General features: G+C 37.6%; 1 protein-coding gene across 6 annotated transcripts in view; it reads left to right on the forward strand.

Annotated features, from left to right (window-relative positions):
- The window catches only part of ST18 (ST18 C2H2C-type zinc finger transcription factor), a 218,361-nt gene that overhangs the window by 48,573 nt on the left and 143,957 nt on the right, over window positions 1-25,831 (forward strand). For 4 of the 6 annotated variants that reach the window (XR_013927240.1, XM_080381467.1, XM_080381466.1 and 1 more), the window contains one exon: window positions 1-136. Coding sequence is in view for 3 of the 6 variants with exons in the window: in XM_080381467.1 (XP_080237593.1) it covers window positions 1-136 (136 nt within the window). In the remaining 3 variants the exon portion in view is untranslated. The other 2 variants (XM_080381469.1, XM_080381468.1) reach the window with 1 other exon arrangement.

Consider the following 25,831-nt stretch of genomic DNA (forward strand, 5'->3'; position numbering starts at 1 on the left):
AACAGAATAAGTGGATCAGATCCAGTTCTTCATCCGAGTCCTAGAAGCAGCAGTACGGGAACTGGAGTGGTGGGAAACCCAGCAAGACCAGGCGACGCCAACCTTCTGGACACCCATACTCAATCACTAGGTAAAGGTAAGAAGGAAAAAAGAAACAAACCAGTATCGGTTTATTTACTGGGTAAGATCATGTGTGGGTTTTCACCGCAGACATTAAAGTGGAGGCCGCCGCTTGTAGTTTTACTCAGAGGTAGAGCAAAGGGGGCTGTGGTACCCTGGCGGTGTGGGGCTGCGCAGGCACCCCCTCTCCTCCCTCTGCTGGTCAGCACCCGGGGCAGGCGGCTGCAGGCGGTGGGGGGACCTGGCACCTTTCTGCCGGGGCTGGAGGGGAAGCCCAGCTTGCTAGCTGTCCCTCAGGGCTTCTTTAGGGTGTTCCTCGTGATTCTAAGCACTGAGAGCCTTTGGATGTAGTGGTGCGAGGTTTAGCAGTGGGGAAAGAAGGGAGAGAAATCTGAGTGTCCAAGTCAGGGAAGATGATTAAAAAAAGGATATAATTCAGAGGTATTTATTGATATAGTATAAAAATATTATGGATTCACGCTGAATATCTGATTTGTTTGTATTCAGGATCTAAAGAGGTTTTATAAAAAATGAAAGAAAAATGCATTATTACACAAAAAAGCTTCATGAATATTAGGCATCTTGCTGTTCTGAAATTGAATTAACAAGATGTGATCTGCTTTACTATGTATACCAACAGAAAAACAAAGCTCTATCTTCTTTGTGGTCAACAATCACTGGTATTTTCCAGACAGTACAGGTGACTTACACAGAAAAAAAAAAAAAATTGTTTGGAGTCACTGATAGAGCAGTGAGAGGAAATGAAGTTCTCACGATATGTAAAACTGTTATTCATACTTAAAGACTTGCATAACAAAGAAATCTAAAAATAGGCTTTTAAAATTGGAAAGTTTTGACTGTTGCTGACAACAAAAGTGTTCTTTGGTAAATGAGGATGGAAAAGTTTGCTCATTAAGTTATGACTAACTAGACTTGCTTTTTACTGTAAGGCATATAAAGAACTAGAGATTTGGGTTTTCTCATGGTCAGTTAGAAAGTGGATGGGTTGAACTTCATTTAGTAGTATAAAAGATGCAGTGAGCATGTCACTTCTCCCAGTAAGACAGGGTAATGAATTTGGTTTGAAAAAGCATTTACAGTGGTACTTTTATGATGTCAAACTTGCTACTGTACCTTGAATCACTTGTGTGGTAGATAAGCTACAAGCTCTGTCCTAATTAGAGCAAGTATTTTGTCTGAAGAAGCTTCTAGAGACAAATGTGTTCTCAGAAGCGGAAGTCTGTCAAATGGGGATGATGGAAGCTGATGAATTTATATTCACAACTTTGGTATTTTTGTTGCAGTAATATTTCTGGTCCTTATCATGGGTCAGGTGCTGGGTATTGTACATTACAAAGCCAGATTTTATATACCAAACAGGTAATGATGCAGACATGAGACAGCAATTGAATAAAAAAAATGTGAAAAATTATTCAGTCATGAAAAATACACTGTTCAGATGGAGTTTTCTGATTTTAACGTCTTTGGCTGGCTGTATGTGTACTGTTAGGGTGTTTTTCAACTGATGATTTTTCAGTGTCCCACCCACTACAGGGGAACTGCCACCAATGGTTGGAAGCTTGATCACTTTTTGACCTTCAGTCAGGGGGAAGCTGGCAGGGTGGGATACAGTTGACTTTATCCCTGAATTTGAAGAAGAGAGTGCAAAAGTTCATTAAAAGTAGGCTGTTTAATATTTATGAAAGCTACGATGGAGAATCCACTAGAGGTCAGTACAGAGTGCTGAATGGAAGCAGAGTGCCAAGGCTTTGTGTATTCATGCTCTGTACTTTTGATCTTTAACTTTTCCTTTAACGAGTGGTAAAGGCTTACAGAGCTTTACAGTCAGTATTCCTGTCCTCTTCAAAAGATATATTAAAAATACTTGGGATAATATGATAATGACAGACTGCTGAAACAGAGTAATTTAAGCAACAACATGCATTTTGTAGCATGTTATAGCTTGCAGAGAGATGCTGGAAACCTTATTTTGTGGAATCACCATCAAAACCAAAGTGTAATACTTACTACATATACTGCAGTGACAAATGCATCTGGCTGATGGTTATGTAGCAAAAAATTACAAGAGAGAGGATAATTTTTAGGAAACAAGTTTTCAGATACTTGAAGTTAAAGTAACAAAAGAATTTTTCTCATTTTAGGTAACAAGTTTGGACAATTCTAATTAAATGTTGTTTTAAAAGTTTTCTTTGTGTATATACACATACATACAGAGGGAGAGAGAGGCAGACAGACTGTATATAAAGTTGAATTATCTTTTGTTTCACTTTTTAAAGCTGTTGTTTGCTCGTGGTTTCCTTTTGTGATTTAAAGAAAGGAAAAGAATCACCGCGTACAGTCTGTGCATGAAAAGTTCCTTCAACATATATTAGCTGCAAAAGCTCATGTCTGAAAACCTTCTGTTCAAACTGCTTTCTGTGGATCTAGAAAGAGCAACCTGCCTGTCCCCATTCTGTTTCCTTTCACCTTAACTAAGTACTTTGAAAACTACCTTGCTCATAAATTGTAATTTTTGAATGTTAAAGAATTAAAAAAAAAATTATCACCAGATAAAGGTGGCATGTTCTATTTTGGTTCCAATACCAACTTCTACCTACTGTCTATGAGTTTAGGGAGAAATTTCCCAATACCTTCAGACAGAATCAAACTATACAGTGTATATTTTTGAAAATCTTCTTCATTTGTTCTGCTTACCTTCATACACTTCTTTAAATCGGTTATGTAGGCATCGGAAAGTATCCAGCGTCTCTAAAAACCATCCTTTCTTTTTATTTGCTTTATCATGCACTTAAAACTGACAAGAACTAGACAGAGGCTCTGCAACCCTTTCGCTTCTCATAGGCACTGTGTGCCATTAGTCAGATGGTGTAAGTGTGAATGCAGTTCAGAGGGCTTTAAGGGAGGATTACTGTAGGGGAAGGATTCCCTGATAACCGTAACAGCTATCAGCAGTATAAACTGAGGTGGGAAGGAGAAGGAGACGTCATAAACTACTGTTGCATATATGATCTGTGTTGTGTTTTCTCCACACTTCTGTCACCACAACGTCACGCATAGGTCTTCCAACCCAGCACAGCTGAATTTTCTTGCAAAACACCACCTTCTTTCCCCAGGTAAACTGATGTCCACACCATTTTGGCACACAATATTTTCCAATTGCCTTTTTCACATCTCTCTCTTTTTTGGGGGGGTAAAAACGGTGTGAGAAGTTGTGTTTTGCTGAGCCATGGTGGAAGTGCTTATTCACAGTAACCGATGTTCATCATTAGTTGACGTTGGGAGGGAGCCCTCCTTCTCAAAGGCTTTTCCTGAAAAGTAGTGCAAAGGTTGAAGTTAAGGTGTTTCTTATAATACCTAATGCTCTGGTTTTAGCTAGTCAGTGGTGAAGTCCACAAGTCAAAGTATTTCTATTACTCCAATTAAGTTTGTTTGCATGTTAAATTTCATGAACATCTGGTCTGCTTTTTTTGTGTGTAACATATGGGGTATAAAGCCCCAGAATTCAAAGACTAAAATAAGGTTGCTGGAAATGCATAGTTCAGTCAAGTATAATGTTAGGTTAGAAGTTTGCTGTTCTTATCTGTATGCAGACCAAAGATAGAAGATTACAGCAGAGCTGTTCATGATTAAGGAACAGAAGGTCTGTCTTAACATTGAAGTTCTTGATCTCTTGATAGATTAATGTTTGATATTTTCTTGATTGTGGTATCACATCCATAAATTCTTACAGGTGAAATAACATGATATTCTCATTTTGTCCTTCGTTTCTGGTGTCTGATTTATTTGTTTGCTGGTTTTTAAAAAAACATAAAACCTAGCTATATAGTGGTAAGATAATTTAACTATGCATATTTACTTTGCAGGAGAGAATTTTTAAGTCAGGGATAAATTTCTCTATTCTTAGTGTATGTGTGTACAGAGGTGACTTCCAACTTTTCTGCATTACTTGATAGGGAGGTATCTGTCATTTATCTGTAAAGCTGTGTGTTCTGTTTAAGCACATATCAAAAAATTGTGGGCTCGTGTCCAGATGGGAATAGTACTAATTCAGTCAGTGATGATCAGTAATCAAGATAGCAGCACTAGTGAAAATCTCTTCATATAAACAAGGAAACCATTACATTTGCACCAGCAATTGAATAAATTAAGGTTCCTTACCTGTAATTACATTATCAACATGCAGATTGCAGAATAACCTAAAATAAATTAGAGCAAATAAGTTAGGATAATAAATGCAGGCAAATAAATTGTAGTATCAAACATTCCACAAGGAGAAAAAAGATAGATTTTTCACCTATTTCCGGAATGAAAGGACAGCCCCAGGAACTGGCACAATTCTGGGAAATGTACTCTATATCACAAGAAAACATCAATATAATAGTTTGATTTTGGGTGGTTCTACCATTTTAGTGAAGCGTATGTATGGAGGCAACTCTCCTCCCGAGGTGCTTAAGGGATCAGTAATGGTGCTTTTCCCTGACTATATTAGATGGGATGGTATAGCTGGGTTTGGGTTTTTTTACTGTATACTGCAGTTCTATTGGGTATTTGTTACCTGTCCCTTTCACTGTGTAGCTCAAGTCAATACTAAGCTTTTCTTTTTCATTTCCTCATTTTCCCTTATGTCAAGAATAAACTTTAGACTCCAGTCTCTCCTTGATATTCTTTACCTCCCACTGAAATCAGTAGGATGCTGAGCTCAATTCCTGAGTGTCTTACATATCCCAGTAACAGAAAAAGCTGGTTGTATGGGGCCTGAAATTCAGCACCTGTAGCCTTTATAATATCAACGTTAAATCTGAGGTATAGGTGGAATTAAAGCTTTCTAGAAACTCTGAAAATCCCTTTTCATAGAAAATTTCTCAGTTGTTTCTCTTATACCTATGTATTTCTAGGGCAACATTCACACTATCACCTTAACTGTAAACCAGATAAATATGAACTCAGTTTTTGTAGCACAGATTCATGATTATAAGCTAAGTTGGTTTTGAGGACCTTTGAGTTTTTAATAAGTGTCTTCTAAAAGTGAATCTTATGTTTGGCTCTACTTTACAGAATAACTCTTTTATGAACAAACTTTAATACATGGAAAAGATCTTCTGTAGTCTATTTGTGATTACTCAATATAGTGCAAGGAGGTATTAAGAACAGGCTTCACACAATAGAAAATGTTTAACAAGTACATAGTCCAACTTTTTGCTTTTGTACTTTAAGAATAAATCTAAATTTCAATTGTATGTAATAGGTTTTCCCAACACTGTAAAAATACAATGAATAGCAATGTTATTTAACTACATTATTTGATTATTTGGGAGGTTTATGTTGGTCCAGAAGAAGAAATATACCTTTCTAAAAATGTTTTTATTTATGTTTATTTATTGTATTTTTATCAATACACTCATATTTTGTATCTGTCTATGTAAATATATACAAATATATACAGAATATTATGAATTTTCTGCAGGAAAATGCTACTTGAGAGCTCATTAATATTTTTATGATCTCAACAAATTTATATTTACATTAATTTTGTTCCAGGAATTAAGATGTTAAGTTTAAAAAAGTGTTTAATTCAAATTAGATAGAATATGGATAAAAGTCTTAAAAAATTCTAACTGCGGCTTTAAACAGAACGAAGCAGAAACATGTCTTTTTCCATGAACCTGACTCACAGAAATATTTTATCTATTTTCTCAGCAATAATTTTCTTAGTAGTGCTCCTATAGAAGTGTTAATCATGTGATTACATGTGTCAAAAATATTCCATTTTGCTAGCAGATTTATACTACTTCAGAGAAAATGTATGAGTAAAGATTTTCTGGTAGCTTAATGTTGGTGGTAAAGATGACCACACAGAATATGAATGCTTATATTTGGTATGTTTATACCAAGTTCTCTTGCAAAACAGTGATTTAAAGTAGCATGGATTTTAAATTTTGACCAACCCCATCGCATTTTATAATGACATGGCTGGTATGACTGGATTCATGGTTAAGGGGAGCAGGGGGTGCTCTGACTTTACCAAGTTTTTTCAGCACAATCTCCCACAGCATCCTTGTGTTCGGCAGGGTTATTGTAGAGTAGATGGATGGCCTACTAGATGAGTAGAAAAGTGGATGGATCATCAGACTCACAGGGTAGTGACTAATGATTCATATTCTGCTTTGATGCCTTAGCTCCTCAGGGTAATGTCCAGAAACCCATCCTGTTTAGGAACTTTTTAAGTCTTTGTGAGGAGTGGGTTAAACATTATGTGCTGTCAGTGATGAAGGCTAACAAAGCATCATGCTGTATCAACAGCAGAATAGGTAGTAAATCACAGGAATTTGTAAATTCCCTTTACAAGGTACTAATTAGGCCACATCTGGAACATTGCATCTAGTTCTGGATACCCCCCATACAAGGCAGATGTTGATCAACTGGAGCAAGTTCAGTGGAGAGCTACCAAGATGATTGGAGGTAGGGGCATGTCTCTGTGAAGAGATACTGAGAAAGCAGGGCTTGTTTAATCTGGAGAAGAGAGGCCTGCAGGAAAAAAAATCATGTTTAGGCAGAGCAATTCTGAGAAAATTATAGTGTTGGAATTTTTGAAATAACATTTTCCTTGCAAGTGAACAGTGTCTGCTGCCTCCTAAGGAAGCATCAGGTGAGCTTGGGTGGTTAAGGATCTCTAATGAATCTATAAATGTTGCAAGAGATTCCCAAACAGTTAGGCAGCAGATGTAGTGCTGCACTACTTTGTAAGGGCACAGTATTGTTTTCATAGGTGTAATAATAGAAAAAAAAAAAAATATGGCATTCCAGATGTAATCTGATGGCTTATCCAAGTCTCTGAACCTCCTTTACCTGCTAGGAGAATCCTTCTTGCTCAGCAGTCCTTGCCATCATTCCTGGGGTGATGGAAATTTACTGAGTACAGGTGTTTGGCCAGCATGGTGAATACTGTTGGTAGGAAACCGATGGCCTATGGATACTGAACTGTGCCTTGGTTTGATTTGATGGTGCTTATGCCCTGGTTTTGTTCTTTTCCCCTGAAACTTGATGTCAGTATTTTTGCTTAGGAAGAAAGAATTGTATTAAGGAAGTCATAAGAAATCATAGAATCATAGAATGGTTTGGGTTGGAAGGGACCTTAAAGATCATCTAGTTCCAACCCCTCTGCCATTGGTAGGGACACCTTCCACTAGACCAGGTTGCTCAAAACCCCATCCAGCCTGGCCTTGAACACTTCCAGGTATGGCATATCCACAAATACTTTGACACATTTTTGTTTAGAAGTGAAAATAGTAGAACAAAGGGAGTAATTAGCAGATATTTGTAAGCCTATCTTTTCTTTATGCCAAATCAACAAGATTAACAGTGAGGACAGGGGGCTAAGAGGATAAGGAAAGGGTTCATGAGCTCTTTTGGGTCTTTGGTAGAAAATACTGTACTTGGGAATGTGGAAGACATTGTAATCAATCTTTTACTGTATGGATTTACACTCTGAAAAATGTGCGGAAGTGGCTGGGAAGATAGCAATGTGATCAGCCCTGGAATGGACACCAACAGAGCGCCACCAGAATGTTCAGTCTATCCCATCCAGATGTTTTCCTGTGAGGCCAGGGAAAGCACCTCTCTCCTACTTGCTTCCTCCTGATTGCAGAAGCAAGTTTGATATATGCATTGTACGTTTACAAGTTTGGTTTGTTGTCCTGACTCAGGCTGGGCTGATCATACACAGGGCTACCCAGCAGGCAGCACTGCTCACAGGACTTGCATAACTTGTAGTCACTTTTTTTATTTCTCACCTTTTCCTTTTCTACTTTCTGATGTTTCTTTCCCCTCTCTAGTTCTCTCTTTCCTGCTTCAGTCTTCTCCCAAAAAACAGCCTGGCTTAATTTCTTTCTCCTGACTGGTTCTAGCTTTGCTAAATCTCTTTGTCGGTTCAGTATTTCTGATACCATTGCTGATGTACTTGTGGCCTTGCACATAATTTCTTCTACAACTGCCTGCATACTGTTGGCTTTGCATGACAGTACTCACCAGAAGGTCCCCAGTGGTCCACTTCGACTATCTGTAAAGTCTGACCGTTGGTCACATAACTCCCTCACCTGTCTGTGAAATCTAGCCTTTCTTCACTGCTTTGTCTACAAAATGTTTTAGCTTCTCACTTCATTATGTCTCGTTTCTTATTTTCTGTTCATGTTTGCATGGGTACTGTTAGCATGTCCTGTCCAGTTACCTTGAACTGCAGGCAGGACCCAGGCAGCAACATCATTGCTTTCCTGAGCCGTAACACCAGTAGTATCATCCGTAGTTGCTGCTATTGGTGTACAGTAGCAGAAAAAGCAACAGCAAACCAATGCATTTGATAGTAATTGCTGTAACCATGTAGTGTTTTCACTTTCAGAAAAATAGTAACACATTTATATGACTCTTCTGTTTTGAACTTCAAATTTAAAAATTAACAGTGCAGTGTGACAGCCATAATTCAGGACTCTACATATGTGATTTCCATGACTACGTGATCACCAGCCAGCACCACACCTAGGACAGGATGCAACCTGGAAATAAGCAGAAGTGAGTGCACGTTCCCTCTGACTGTTCAGTCATTCCTGACCCTGCCTGCTTCAGATCACAAGGCAGTGGTGATACCATGATGCAGATTACAGAGGGAATGAGGACACAATACAACAGCTTTGGAGGAGCTCAGAGCAGTCAGGACCACGTGTGTTGCCACTATCATGGTGAAGGCAATAGGAGATAAGGGCATGAGTGATGGATGCTTGAAATGTCTTTAGGTACCTTCCACACATCCTGGCACAAGAACCCATCTGTCAGAGCTACTCAGGAGTTACAGTGCATGGAATGGAAACAGGAAAAAATCTGCCTAAGTTCCGAGATAATAGGAAATGATCTAACATTGTGTGAACAGGTGTCACCACAGTGACGATGATAAGTAAGCCTTGCTGCAAGGTTGGGTATGGTGTCATATTTAATTTTTCCTATGCTGGTTGTATGAGAGTTGGCTGGCTTGATATATGGCAGAACAAGGTCTCATCTGCTCCCAGTTGCACCAGCAGACCTAGTCAATGAGATAGAAAACTTTCTTCTCATTGTTCCTGGTCACTGAGGGCAGTGGGAAGCAGAGCAAGTAGAAGCAGCTGAAGTCACAGCTATTGATGCAGCATAAAGTGTGGAAATACAATTGGAAACATGATGCTGGAAAAGTCCCTAGTTCTAATCCATGGCTAACCCAGATGACTTCAGGTAGTCACCTGTTAATCAAATCAGAATGTGCTCTGGTTATGACAGATTGGACCCACCACAGCTGGAAGGCAAAAATCACAACTGGAATACTGTAGTCCTCTGGTATTAGGTAAAGAAATAGGTCTTCAAAATCACTGTTTACACACTTTTTGATCTTTTAAAAAAACCCAAACCAACAAAATAAATGCTTTCCTAAATGGTTTTAATTTGAGCTTTTAGGAAAATGAGTTTCACGCTCCCCATTGTTATGTCTTCCAGAGATCATACTCAAACCCTTGCTTAGTGGGTATGTCCCTCTTAATAATTACAAACTGTAGAACCTGGGGTTTTTGAATGATTCTTTAATACTTTGGAAATAATATTTAGTTGATTGACTTGTCTGTTTTCAAATCTTTACAGTACTTGGCTACAAGTAGAACAGAGAAATAACATGTGTAATCAGTTCTGTGAATATAATGTCTGCTGCCTTGTTACAAAAAAAAAAAATCTTTCCAGAAGAAAGAGAAATTGAAGCCCATGCTATTCACCTGATTATATTATCTTATGGCTAGTGTTATCACAGAGGAATCAGGTTTATTCACTGATATCTGGAGGTGAGATTTCATGAGGGAAGTGATTGAGGCACAATGAACCATGCTGACTAAAGATGAAAAGATAATGCTTTATCTTTTAGTGGAAAAAATGTTCTAGAGATTGTTGTATTAAACCCCCCCTACTTACATTTCTGAAATAGCACCAGGGTTTCCAGGAATTTCAATGGAATTATATAGTTGGGATATGATGATATGTTTGGATGGCTTTTGTTTCTTTGTTAAATTGGATCTAACGCTATCCAATGCTCTGTCAAAGATATATTGTATTTGGTTATAGTTTTAAAACTCTTTTGTAAGTGTTGCTAAACAATTGGCATCCCTCATTTAATCAGCTGACAACCTAAGAAGTACAACTTCTACAACTGCATAAAAGAATGACTGAAAAAGGGCAAATTTGAAATTCTTATTTTCACATTTGAGATACAGTTAATTTGGTAAATAAAGATACAATCTTTGGTAAATAAAGATACAATCTTGGAGTGCCCTTGTTTTATCTGGGGACTCATTTCACTTGGATGGACTATTAGACCCCTTTTTTGGTGCTCTGCTCCCACTTAGCCCTGGTTATTTGGTTACTTTCCTACAGTGATTGTGAAAGAAGAAAACTATGGCAGACTAAACCCTTCTATAAGGTGTTTTCTGTGATGTGTGACCATAGGTGTGCAGATAATCTGCACAGATATAGTGAACATATTAAAGATACTTCAGTATGAGAAATCAGTGTTGTGTACAAGGGTTAAGCCAAATGACTAAAGAGCACAAGTTCTTTGCTTCTTTTTGGAACTTAACAGGATGCAACTTTCCTTTCTGTTTACCTGGACTGTAAGAGAGAGAGGCACATTCTTCTCTTTTTTATTAAGCTTTTTAGTATGGGAACATTCCTCAAACAAGATATACTTGGAGCCTAACAGATTCCATCTCCAAAGGCAAAATACATTCTATTCCTAACACAATAGAATGAAGGACTGAATCTTACTTTAAATTATTTGCCTTTTTGCCCAAATACCAAGTAGATTTATTTAACTGAATAAAAGGTGGTCTTGAATGCTCAAAGTACTTTTCTGAAATAAAATGTATGTTATGCATGTACAATGACAGAGGGAAAGGAAGAAGCAAAAATAGCCAAAAACGTTCTGAGAACATTTATTGATTGAAAACAAATAACTAGATTTTTATTTTTGTTTCGTTTTGCTAGGTTTTTTGGGGTTTTGTTTTGGGTTTTTTTTGTTTTTTTTTCTTCTCTATATTACATGAAGTGGTCTCTGTCTGGGTGTAATTTTTACTTTTTAGTGCCATCTGCACCTGTGGCCTTTGGACTTAATGTTTATGACAGATGGACTGGACTGTATTTGCACCATTTAGTGTATAATCCTTCTGTATGTATCTATGCCATGCTAGGCAGTGGCACTGGCCCAATGGGCATATTTATTAGTGCAGACTTCCTGTCTGCTTCCATTGTCCTGTTCCAGTGTCCTTTGAGCCTAATGGACCTTGCTTTGTGCTGGGCCCACCTACAAAATATTGTTCCTAATTCATGCCAGATTATCTGTTGCAGACTTTACATTTTTTTTTATCTTTTTTTTTTCTCTAACACATTTGCCAACTAGAATGTTTAAAATGGATCAATTCCATATTATAAATGATCTTCCTCTCCTCTCAGCCTGCGAGCTTCATTTTAGAACAAGCTTGCTAGCTTTGTTTGCTAGTATTGAGACGTTTGATTAAAAGGAGAACCATTTCCTCCGGAAAATGTTGTATCTCATGCTAAGCTCTTGTTCTGCTGGAAGCGGAAGCTGTTCCCAGAAAAGGGATGGCCCCTGTAAAACCGGGTGTAATAAAGGCAGCCCCGGCTGCAGGAGCCTGCTGGCCCATGGCTGGCAGCCCAGAGCTGTGTGGCACGTCCCATTCCTACTGACTTCATCAGTGCTGTGTGGTGCATGTGGGAACAAGGACAGGCTACTATTGCACAAGAAATGTTGCCTTCTTTATCTACAGAACTGCAAAATAAATTCAACATTCAGGTACCTGCAATTTCTAAAGTTTTTTGAAGGTTTATGAACCTAACAATCGACAGATATGATAACATGATAGCAAAGAACAATTTAGTATTGTTCATTTATCTCATGAAATCATGAGGTTACCTCTCTTAAATTTTGGTACCTATTAATGCACAAAATGAACCTCACAGTTTAGCTTAATTAACCACATCAAATTAGTGGTAAATTTCAAACAGATATTTGAGAATCAAAAGCACCCTTTTCTAACCATCAGTATATATAATCCTAACAGTTAGAAAGGATTTTAAAATATTTCTACAGAAAGTAATCATGTCCTGGTAAACCCTATATGGAAAGATAGGTCACCTATATAACTTCTCAGACTACAGAGCAAGACTGTGCATTCTGTGCTCTTATTATCATGATCATGAGGAAAAGAAGTATATTCTATACCATACACCTGGATTCTAACAGGGATAGTTTCTAGGGTGGATCATGCCAATCAGATTTCTGAAGAACGAGAACAAAGACCTGGGAGAGATCATTTCATAAATAAATAAAAAAACAATTGTCAACAACATTTTCACATCTAGAAAAACCTTTTTTATAATATCAAAATAAAGCTGTATAGTAAAAAAGAGAAGAGATTCATGACTGAGAAGTAGAAAAGGCAAAAAATTCTTCTTTCAGCCATTTTAAATTTGGCATTTCTGGTTTGCAGTTAAAACTTTAACTATGAAATTTAACTATTAAATATCCATCCAGAATATGCACCTGAGTGAGCTTGGTTTTGAAAAGAAAGTATGTTGAAATCCATATGCAAATACTGATGAATGGTTTTAATATCTTCCTTTTTTCATTCACCTTTAATGCTGTCGAATACTTAGTGCTTTTGAAGATCAGGAATCCAAATTGCAATGGTGAAACACCATATAGGCATTTTTATGAAGGAATGTTTATATTTTCAACCCTGAATTTAATATTAAAATATATGATTGAAATTTGAAAATCTCATGGCAATCATCTTTCACACTGCATGCATTTTTTCTTTCTTTCCTTTTGTGACATCTAGAAGAGTTTCATCAATTTAAAATCGTAGTTGCACATCTTGAAGGAATATTTTTAAGAATGCAGTGTAGAAAATGTGCAAGCTAGTTGTGGGCAAATCCTGTTTAATACCCTTCAATTTGAATTAGTGGTGTGACGGTTCTGAAATTTTTCTTGCATTTGCTGTGGCAGTATCGCAATTTGTTCCTGATAGATTATTGCTCACCTACTTTATGAAAAAGCAGTTTTCTAAGTTGCTTTTCCCTGCTGCCAGTCAGTGTGATGATGAAGTATCTTCTCAAAACTACCATAAAACCTTCAGTATCTCTTTTTTTGTAAGACATTTCATAAAATTTAAGGTAAGAGCAGAGTTTGGTACAGAGGTATATCACAGAGAAGGCAGGATAGCGAGTGTTTATTTTTTATTTGCTTTACATTCTTTTGCTTTATAGTGTTCATAGTCACACTTCAGTACAACAATGGAGATATTATGCAAGTTTGCCAGGACAGAGAAGTAATCTTTTACCACAAAAGTCTGTCTGTATTAGCTTTAAGGTTATTGTAATGTTTGAGTTTCTGATTAGAGCCCTCTGCAAATAACGACCTGAGTGGTTGTGTCATCATGTAGGCAAGCTACATGGCCATTCAACTGTGATTATCATAACTTCAGTGCCAGTAATGCACAGTGCCCCAGAACTGTGGCGTTAGGTATCGTGTCCTGCAAAAGGAATTATTCAGTTAATCACAGAAGAGCCCAGGGATGGAGCTGATGGAAGTACATAATAGCAAGGTTATGCCTATCAAGGATATGCAGCCTAAACATCCCGACTGTGAGGCACCACAGAGACAAGTGTTACACGATGGCCCCCTCCCTTGTGGGTCATCATCATATCCCTTCCCTAAAGGTTACCTGATTACTAGCCAAGCCGATGTACCATACTACCATCATCTACCCTTGCATCTGCAGGGTAGCATCTGAAATACAACCGAGGGGATTTTCCATTACACTGAAAGGCATGTATCTGTGAACACTGGAGAGCCAGCCTTATCTGGTCTTGACTGTGTTCACGGTTCTGTTAGAGGAACTGTAAATCTAAAGAGCTTTGTAGAACATCCAAACTGGCCAATGACTAACTACATGTCCTTGGGAACATGAGACAGGAGACCATAGTCATCTGCACACACTAGCTCAGGAATATTTGCTTTCTGTATATAAATAAGCCTCCTGTCTCTGCATGCACATACTGAAGATTCAGGACTCCTCTATTCAAATGTTATTATATAGATGCATATATTGTAGATGCATAGCCTAGAGAGAATCCTCAAACATTTTTTGTCACTGAAGCCATTCTCACCTGTTAGGCCCCTGTTACAGTGAAAGTCCTTGTGCCAGGCCTTCCACCTTCTACATTTTCCTATTACTATAATTTCTTCATATCTGTAGCCTTTTTCTGATTTGTCTGATCTACAGGAACGATCCAAGAGTTTTCTGATAGAACAGAAATCCACATTTGTGGTTCCACAGAAGGCTCTTCAAAAGACTTGTTCAAAGACAGGGTCCACTGAGCTCTGGATAAGTTTTCTCTCTGTCTTTATGATCATCAGCATTTTCAAAGAAATAGGAGAGTGTATTTCTCTATGTAAGGACTAGTTTAGACAAAACTTGGTTAGTTTCTTTAGCCAACCCCAGTAATCAGACCAACAGATTTTAAAATCTGTTCTTGTGGTAGTCTTCAGTGGTAGAAAAGTAGTTTTTCACATGGTTGACAGCCTCACATGTGAAACTCACGGCACAAGTTCTGCATGTGACTCAGATCAATTTGGCCAGCAATGGGTTCTGTGTGGGATTATTTAATTTGTCCTCCTCACTGCTCTGAATCCTTTTCTTCAGTCTGTTTGTTGTATTTCCATTCCACCAGTTAATACTGCGATCAGTGAGGATGAGACAGTAATCCATCCTTTGTACAGGTCTTATGTCTTTCTTCCATCTACCTACATGTTTTCCCTAAATCCTGTGATGGCTCAGGAACTGGCAACAGACACAGATGGAGGATGTCACACCTACATACAATTGATGATAAAACGATGGCTGTTGGCCATTGACTTGCAGTGACAGAGACCTTTAACTCTTACATCAAAGGAGCCCTTTTTAAGGATGGTGTCACTACTACCGGGTGCTGAAAATGGAAAAACAGATCCTCAGCTGTCATGTGCTCTATTATTGATTCATGGTGCTAAAACAGCAAGTCAGTTACACAGCAAAACTATCATGTAAAACAAGCTAAGCCAAGAGTAGGGAGGTGTTTATTACATATTGGAAGTGTCTTGCAAAATGTAATATTAATATAGAAATCTGAAATGGAGCGTATCTTTCAGATTAGATACATTTTAAGGTGGTCATTGCTATATATATGTATTACCAGAAATCTGACTTTGAGAATAAATGGCTACCTAATGTTTCCTTAACTGAGGCTGATATCAAAGTTAGATTCTTTGTAACACTACTGACAGATTTTTATGAGGATCTAGGTAATTCAGTGACGGTATATTCATAAAATGAGAGGCTAAACTTGTAGAAAAAGGCTTAGCCATGTTTGTGTAACATAGAAAAAAAGATTACTGAATAGGTTTCTGTGGGAAAGAACAGCTCAGAACATTATAAGATTTTATATATATCAAATTATATATATCAGATTATAAAAGCTGCAGTATTGACTGCTTATAGGTATGTTAGGTGGTATCTTCCCAGAGTAATAGTTTCTTCTGTTTAAAATAGTAGCTGCTCTATGATTTCCCCTTCATTACTGGGAAAAGAAAAAAGGTGTATTTGGGGGGGCAGGAGGGAAGGTCTAAGACTTAGAATTTCTTTTAATTAATCAACTTCATTATAGAAAAATAATGGGTGAAATGGCATGAAAAATAAGATCTTTGTGTGTGAGAAATAAATGCAAATGTATTAAAAGACTGATTAACACTAGGTTCCCAGTGGTTAAAACAACCCACTCCTTTCAGTACTCTGTTGTCTGAGTTTACAGAATATATATTGTCTTCCTTCTGACTATTCTGTAGTGATTTCTGTTAATTACCATCTGAAAGACTATATAGTCCACTTCTTACTAACATAAAAATGCAGTAACTCTCAGAAATTGTCCCACTGATGCCTATGAAGCTATTTGCAAGAGAAACTGCTGGCCAGAGTAAGCAAGGGCTCCATTAAAGGGTTCAAATAGAAGATAAATTTATGTTTACTTGATATATTCTTCTTCGCTAACTTTCCTCTTGTTTAAATCCTTATTTCTTCTTCTACTTATATTTCTAAGTCCTTCTAACTCTTTCTCTGTTTCTTCCTCTGTTTTTATTTTTCTCTTTCCTCCTCCTAATATTCCATTTTAACAAGATTTTGTGAGTCACACTGATTCCAGGCAAACAAGCTGCTGTACTGTAAAATAAATAGCCTTGAAATGCTACAAAGTAAATCACTTGCCTTCAAGATTAAGCTAAAATGTTTGCTTCAGCTTCATGTCTGAACATCCTTCCACTTAACCAGATGATAGCAGACTTTTTGCCAACAAAACATATCTTTACTAAACCAGGGCCATCTTTCAATAAGAACAGAGCAGTATGATGCCCTCTGCCATCAAAACATGCCTCTAGCCCTATCTATTTATGAGGAGCTTTGTACTGGATACAAACTGATCATGAATGTTATCCAGCTTTATATAAGACATCACATGGTATTGGTAATCTGATACAGGGTTTTAAATGGATAGCTACACTCACTGCCAGTTTTAAGTGCCAGCATTTTTTTTGCTTTTGCTATCAAATGGTATAGCATGTACTGCTAAGAAATAGCCTAACCTTCACTAGGGTTATGCTTCCTGCGGAAGAATTGCTACATCTTTTTTTATCTTTTATTTTTCTGAACACAATACACTATTTAGTATTCTCTGATGGAGCATCCTGGAAATAGATTGTTGCAGGACGAATAATCTACATTTTAATCCTTGCTCCCAAATATGGGTTTTTTTTCACAGGCTTGTGTTTCAACATCTATTTAATGTATGTTTATTAAAATAGTTACGCTTTCCCATTACAGAACTGGAGAGTCTTAAGAAACAGATATGGTTTCAGACAAGAAATGTGACTTTTCTTGGTGTTTATTCTTGCAGAATTTTACTTGATCACCTACCTATACTTGTATTTGTAAACCTAGAGAATTAGCCTTATTTGTGGGTTAGGTATATAATTGACATTCGGTCCATGCAGGCATGAAAAAATCTAACCTGGTGTAAGAAACCTGAAGTGTGACTAACATCCTGAAATTTTGCTTTGCAACATAACCTAGAGGATGGATAAGCATTAACATGGAAAATCTAGCCTCTTTTTCCCAGAGGGCACTTTTGCATTATTGTGGCTGAAATGCTTCATGTACTGTATCACTTTGATCTGAAAGCAAAAATCTGATGAACACTTGAGTATTTTAAAGGTAAAGATAATAGCTTCAATCCCTTGAATCCCTAGTTTCTTAAATCATTTTAGGACAAGTCAAAGTAAGATTCTGGAGCTGGTCTGTGCATGCTTAAGGGAAGGGAAATTGTCCAATTTGTGCCTGACTTACTAGAAAGCAGGTGTGGGAAAGAATATGGCAGAGGGAACTTTTCAAAAAATGAAGAGAACCTATGTGAAAATTTTGTAAGCAACTAATAGTTGGCAATACAGATAGAGGCAACTCAAACTGGTATTTCAGTATCCAATTATTTATCAAACATCCACTTGCAATTGAAATAGCTTAAGCACAGAGATGTGACTTGGAGGTGGGGGGGTAGGACTGGTAAGGAACATTGCATGCTGAATTTTTGCTCATATGTTTCTTCTACTATCAGAGAGAGATCTGTAGTTTTGTATGCTTCCCTAACTTCATGCATTAGAGAAATTGAATAGCATGGGTGACTTTAAAAGGGAGTGACATTAATGTGAAGTCTAAGGATTCTTTATGTGCACAAACCCATGATGGTTCATTCCATGAACAGCTGCTAGCCAATAAGCCTTTTAAAAAGCCTTTTGGAGATGACACTGAAAATCCAGAGCTCACACTCTCACTGCAGGATTTATACACTGAACTTTCAAAAACAGGGCACCCCCAAATATGTGTTAAGGGGTAATCTAAATGCCTCTTAGGGACCCGGTATTACATTAATTACAACTGTTGTGGTTTAACCCCAGCCGGAAACTAAGCATTACACAGCTACTCGCTCCCTCCCTCCCCGGGTGGAATACGGAAGAGAATCAGTAGTGAGAAAGTGAGAAAACTCATGGGTTGAGATAAAGACAATTCAATAGGTCAAACAAAAGCCACTCGTACGAGCAATGTAAAACAAGAGATTCATTCACTATTTCCCTTTGACAGCAGGTGTTCTGCCATCTCCAGGAAAGCAGGGCTCTGCCACACATAACAGTTACTTGGGAAGACACGTGATAACTCCAAATATCTCCCCTTCCTTCTTCTTCCTCATACTTTATAAGCTGAGAATGGTGTCATATGGTTTGGAAATATCCCTCTGGCCAGCTGGGGTCAGCTGTCCCGGCTGTGTCCCCTCCCAGCTCCTTGTGCTCCCCCCGGCTGCTCACTGGTGGGGTGGGGTGAGAGGCAGAAGAGGCCCTGGCGCTGTGCCAGCTGCTCAGCAGTAACTAAAGCATCCCTGTGTTATCAGCACTGTTTTCAGCACAAATCCGACATAGCCTTATCCTAACTACTGTGAAGAAAATTAACCTTTTCTCAGCCAAAACCAATGAACCAACATACCACTGAATTTAACTAGGACTTGACTTGTACCTAAAAGAGAAGTTGTACAATATTAAATATATTTAAATATTTAAACATAAATGTCATAGTTTTGAAACTAGTTTCAATTGGTGACTTGATTGTACAAATGTATGTCTGAGTGAATCTGGCTAATGAGTATTTTCACTCCACACTTTGTGTAGGCTGCAAAACTATCAAAGCTTCTGTGAGCACAAAATGAGGTACGTAATAACTGTAGCCCACTATTGAAACGACATTAAGGTTTCTACCAACAATCTTCCAAGGAGCTATTTATGTTGAGGTTATCTTGTAAGTTTTTTGGGGGAGACTTCTCATTTAAACTCCACCTGAACAGAAATTGTGGTTACTGATTAGTGCTATGTTATAAGAAATAAATAATAAAATCAATGGATTTGCTTATACTTTGGGCAATTGCTGAGGATTCCATAGTAGCACTTGTCATTTTCTGGCAGATGGTAAATGGTTACCTCTGCAATTAGAAGAACACGTGACTTCCTTTCTGCACTGAGAGAATCTTAACAACTAAAAATGTGGCCGTGATAAGCCAGAGAAATATAGGAACAGCATGTTTGTAATGTATTAACTGAAGAAATATATTCAGAATGAAAGTAAAATGTTAAAAAGCATTTCTCTGATGCAAAATATTCTAGGAGCTGAAGGATTGGAATGCCAGTTCCAAACCACCACAGCTTCTGAGCAGTGATACAACTGGCCATAGAAAGGAACACTATATTTGAGGGTTTCTATCCTTGTACATTCAGCACTAAGAGCTAAGGAACCAGAGCTTTATGGAGGAGACAGGAGTGTGAGCTGGCAAAGGTACTACAGCCACCTGACCATTGTACAAATATTAACAGCCAATGTTTATCTATACCCAAGCAAGATATTTTAAAATGTGTTTCATTTTTAGTGAAGTTAAAGCAATTTATATTGTAAAGTTTTCTGGGACTGGTGTCCTACATATCCTGACCAATGCATGGGAAGAAAAATTATATTCCACTTTAATGAAATTACAAAACATTTCCTTGAGATTTGATCCTGTTGCTTAATAGCATTGTCTCATCTTACAGACAGCTTAGCTAATTCTGGTGTAATCAGAGATGGCTGTTGGATCAAAAGTTGCAGATATGTCAGTTAAGAATGTAACAGTTGTACCCTCTGCTTAAATTTTGTTATTGTATCTTGAAGTATAAAAATTCAAAATACAGGTTAATAATAGAAACTTACACTACTGAAATGGAATTAACAATAAAAATAATGATGCACATACAACTTCACTTGAACTGACAGACCTAGTTATAACAACTTTATGCTGTGCAGTAGAAACTTGTCCCATTGTGTCTGGTGACTATAGTTATCAGGGCAGGAGAAAAGACCTTTAATCACAATCTTAAAATACGTTGTGTGGTTCCTTTTGCATATCTGATTAGCCTCTTGTATGCAAATACTACATTTACTCTGTTTTGAAAAGTGTCTCCTATTTATCCACGTTGATCTTATTATATTTTGCAGATCGGCTAACTTGCTTTCTGCAAGTTACATTGTAAGGACAGCTTTAATGGTTGAATTAGATTGTCTGTTCACTTTTTACAGTACACTTTATTAATCTAAATGTGTGGTAGCCAGGCTTAAAACCAATACCTACAGGTACCTTTTCAGCACAGTGCTCAGGAAATTAACCATGGAGCTCTCATTAGCATTAATGGGTGCTTAATGGCTAATTTACTGTGCACCACGCTTAAAACATACCCCCCAGGGTGCTCACCAGGCTGTGTGGGAGATTCCTCCATGCTGATGGTTCTGAAATTTTATTTAATTAGATCAAGCTGCAAATGAAAGATTTTGATTTCTATGACATCTATACCTAACTCTGGTTCAAAGAGAAAATGCACACACACCTGCGTTCATTATGAATTAGCTGTGGCAGCAAGATAATCCCACCAAGGAGTTCTGGCAGAAAGATATAATAGGAAAAAAATGTACTATCAATACTTCTGATTTCTCATAAACCCGGAATGTTACACAGAATATCTTTTTTTTTTTTTTTTTTTTTTTTTAATATTAAACATTAAAAGCATATGCTTTCAAAATAACTATTCAGAAATTTGGAACTGCTGTTACAATTTTAGCTTTAGCCTTATTATGCATATGTTTTTTATTACAAAGGGAAAAAATCAAGAAATTAAGATAACCGGAATTAAAAGCTCAGGAACTTATGTCTCTAAGAAGCTGATGCTTTCAGTCAACGGAGCAAAAATACGCTGGAATTCACACTCCAGTCCAAGATGAAAAACTGTTGGGAATGCTGCCAAATTATGTTCTGAATAACAAATTTTAAAAGAACTTTAAACAGAAAACCTATAAGGAATGGGGGAAAGAGAAAACAATCAAGAATCCTGTACTTTGGTGACTAGAAAACAGTGGGATAAGGCAAGACTCAAAATCAGTCTGCTTTTTGCTTTAGAAAGAAGATCATTCATTTTTTGTGAAAGGATGAAGAAGGAAGAGAGTTGACATGTGCTTAAAATTATCTTTTACATAGAACAGATTAAAAATTGATATCTATTTCAGTTTTTAATAGGACCAATGCTGAGTACAAAAGCAAAGGCAGGCTTCCTAAAGCAAAGCTCACTGAGCTTAATGTATGTGTGTATAGGAGACAGGGAGAGAAGACAACACCCTTACTGAAGTATAGGAATATGAAATCACAATCAGATAGAATGTACTGGCACCATGAAATTGTGGAGTAATATGAATAGCAACTATATTTAAGACAAGAAAGAAAATAGGTAACTTAGGCTAATATGGACTTACCAGTGTGACTCAATCAGGCAAAAACTTAGAAAATACTGAGGATATAGAAGAGATTGAAATAAACAGCATAAAACAAAGGGCTCATAGATCATGTCAGATCAATCTGTAATCTATCTCAGGTAAGAAAATTAATTTTTTGGATAAGAGAAATGCAAGGCAGTTGAATTTGTCTGGACTTCAGAGAAGGATGGGAAATTATTTGTTACAATGAAGAAAATAGGGATTAATAGGGAACTCTAGGGAGCACCCGTCCAAGCCATGAGGAACCAGTCCCTCCAGGAGAATGCTGTGGGAAATGGTGTCAAAAGATTTAGTAAAGTCTAGGTATACAACATCCACAGCCTTTCTGTCAGCCACTAAGCTAGTCACCTTGTCACAGAAGGAGATCAGGTTAGTCAAGCAGGACCTGCCTTTCATAACCCCATGCTGGCTGGGCTCCATCTCTGGTTAACCTGCATGTGCCACATGATGGCACTGAGGATGATCTGCTCCATAACCTTCCCCAGCACCGAGGTCATACTGACAGGCCTGTAGTTCCCCAGATCCTAGTTCTGGCCCTTCTTGTAGATGGGTGTCACAGTTGCTAACTTTCAGTCAACTGGGACCTCCCCAGTTAGCCAGGACTGCTGCTATATGATGGAAAAGTGGCTCAGTGAGCACTTCTGCCAGCTCTTTTAGTAGACGTTATTTATCTCAAATTTTCTTGGCCACTGTTTTTTTGTTTTAAACATTCTTTTCTCCACCATTTTCTATAATGCTGTACTAAAGAGCACCTGCTACAGAGTCTGTCTTAAAGTCATGTCATGAGTATCACAGATCCTTATAATTCACAATGGTGATATCATTCTTGTACATTACACTCTTTAGCGCCACTAGTTTGTGATACTCAACTATTACTAATTTTTTACATTAACCCTCTTCCCCCTTATTGCACAGATATGTGCTGAAGCGTTTGCTGCTGAAGAGTGACCTGCTTACAGTCTGGGTCAGCATCACATCAAAAAGTTTAGGACAGTGCTTTGCATCTTGATACCTTCTAAGAAAGGTATGAATAAAACTGAGCTTGGGTAGCCTTGTTTAAGACACAGAATGTGACTGCCTCCAGAAAAAGATCTTTTATTTGTTCCAGATATGTTTACAGAAGATCTTTGTAGAAACTGGCAGTGTATTTACAATGGATATTTGCCCAAGGATAACTAACAGATATATTACAATCTCCAGTCATGGATGAACAGTAACAGATGCAATGAAGTGAGGGGTGCAGGGTAAAATATGACACACTGCAGTTGGAAGGCTAGTATCTTTCTTCTGACAGATAGACAGATTGACTCTATGTAGTTTTTCACAGCAAGAAAGGAAAGGTAGGCGTGGTTTCAGTTGAAGAAGTAACTCCAAAACAGCTTTGCTTGTCTGGGAATGAGGTGATTCTAGTGACACAGACAGAGGAAAACTGCAGGTCTTGCCTACCTTTCCATCCCCTGGTAGTGTAACATTTGTTGCTGTGATGTAGGTCATCACAGTCATCTGTTTCAAAAACTTTCAAAAGAAAAAACATGACTCTAACTGTGTCCATTATATTTTGTCTGTGATGACAAAATATACTGTTTTAGAAGGTATGTGCTGGTACCCCTCAGTCAAGAATGCAATTTCCATTCCTATATTCTTTAGTGTTAGCAGTTTCATTAATTTATTTCATCTTAGCCCGAGGGAAGACTGAAAATGTTTGTTGAGTGGGTGAGGTACTAAGCAAATAGCACTTTTAGGAAAGGGTAGCAGACAACAGCCTGTTCTTAAACAACACAAGAAGAAATAAAAAATGCTATTTTGATCGCTATTATGAAGAAACCTGGAAAGAATAGACTATCAAGAATGTTTCCTACAACTGCAAAATAGTTTCCTGACATCTGAAAAAGATATATGTATGGCAGAATGACTAAAACTCTTTTCCAGAAGGGTGGTGATTCTGGAGTAGGCTGTGTAAAAAGGGGCTTTTATAACTCCTGGAATATGCCCACCCTTGTTCCCACTAGATGAACAAGTGCTGCCCTCTACCAGGTGTAAAAATGATATTCTACCAACGCCCACAGGAAGGTTTTGATGATTCTGGAAAAAGGAATAATTAAAAAGTCCAAAGGAAAAAATCCTGACCTCACTGAAGGAAATAGAAACTTACCCACTGGCTGCTGTGGAGTCTGACTTTTCTCTTTTGTTAGCAAAAAGTGAACTGAAAATATAGATAAGACCTGATGTACTTTTTAACGAAGATCAAGTCCATCTTCAGCTTTTAAAGAATGTGAGGACTGAATACGCTATTTGCAAGAAACATCAATCTTTAACTAGGTAAGGAGACGGAAATGAGATGGAACGATAATAATACACAGGAAGATGTAACATGAGTCAGCATAGACTTTGCCATTTTCCAGATTATTATTTATTTTGACTTTGAATCTTCTTTTTCTTTTATTCTCTCATAAATGGATTTCTGCTTCTCCTTGCGGCATAGGCTTAAAAGAAAATGTAAAGTTTTCTACAAAGATCAAATTCTGAGTTTTAAGAGTGAACAGTCTCACTTAGAAGACTATATTGAACCTACTTTCTGTGGATGTAGGCATCCATCTTTGCTTTTCTTCATGGACCTTCAGGTAGAACATGAGATTGTGTAACCTATGTTGTTGACACAGGATGTGCATTCATTCTATTGCAACTGTTGCAAATTTTTTACCAGTTGCTTAAAAATTGCATTTTTTTTTATCTTCAGCGATAACATTAAAAAAATTCTTCTCTGGTTTCATCAGTGCCTGATAAATCTAGAACACAGAGGTGGTTGGTTGGGAAAAATGTATGTTAATGGACTGACGTCTGTACTAGAAACACCAATAAATGTTTAGTGGGTATCTTAATTCTTTTTTAAACTACTTTTATGTGACATGCTTCTATCCAGCATAGAGCTGCCAAAATTTTCTAGTACTGGAATCTGGACTGAATATGAGCTGCACTATATCAGTGTGATTGATGCCGGCTGATAGTACATTCATGTTGTTTCATGTACCTGCTGGTCAATCCTCATTTACAATTCCCTTACCTACCTCAGGCACATCAATGCACTGTGTGATATGTGTAAGTCTTTAGATTGCTGCATGCAGCATGTTCCTGTACAAATTGCCAGCACCCAGGTGCCTACATCTTAAATGCTGCACCTTGGAGCACCTTGGCTCAGGTGATACTTTTAGATGTCCCTAAAAAGTTTTTGTAACTTGAAGACTACTGCAGCCAGGAAACATAAACCTGTACGAAATTTCCCTTTCTTTTCCTCTTGTTGCCCTTTAGCCCTCTTCCCACCACAAAATGAATAGGAAGTACTACCCTGTAGCATTAAAAAAAAACAAAACAAAACCAAACTGGGCAATACATATTATGTCTATATAGCACATGTATGGGCTATATAGTCTCTTAACAATTTTTTGCTCTCATACTGCATAAACCTGTGCATCTTTTGCACATAACCACAGACTTGTAATACTCTTTCCAATGAGCAAATGAGCAGTGTTTTTCTGCTTGTATAAACTAAGTGATGATGTAGCTGCATGGTATGACACAAATATATCTCTTGTATATTTACAGGGAGCAGAATACAGTCTACTTTAATTATGCAAAAATATTTATCTCTCCCCTATTAAATCCATATCTGAAAAGTGTATTTCCCACACCCACAGTTAAATGTATCCTTGTATCAATTTCTCATATATAGTGCTCAGCACAGTGCTTTACATTTTCAAAGTGCTTTAGAAACATTAACTAATTAACTAATGCATGTCATTATGGGCCTGTGAATCTTGGATGTCAAAAGGCAAAAGACAAGGCAACCATAGTGAATTAAATAAAACACAGATTAAATTGTCTGTATAGCACCTCTAACATAGTGAAATTCTCCACCCCATGCAAAGCTACTACTGTTTCTGGCTTCTTTCTTCTGGTGTGAGATACCACTACTTGGTGATAACCCTTCACTTCAGTTTAGCTCTCATAATTCATGGGGCCGATCCCAACCACATGGCACATGTCTGTTCCTGCTTTAATACGTATAAGCATAGGATTGTACTGTCCTTGAGATGTGGTTAAGATATTGTTTATTCCAAGACATACTCACTATACAGTCTTAGAAT

The sequence above is a fragment of the Falco punctatus genome (genome assembly GCF_963210335.1).
Source record: "Falco punctatus genome assembly, chromosome: 3".
NCBI classification, from domain to species: Eukaryota; Metazoa; Chordata; class Aves; order Falconiformes; family Falconidae; genus Falco; species Falco punctatus.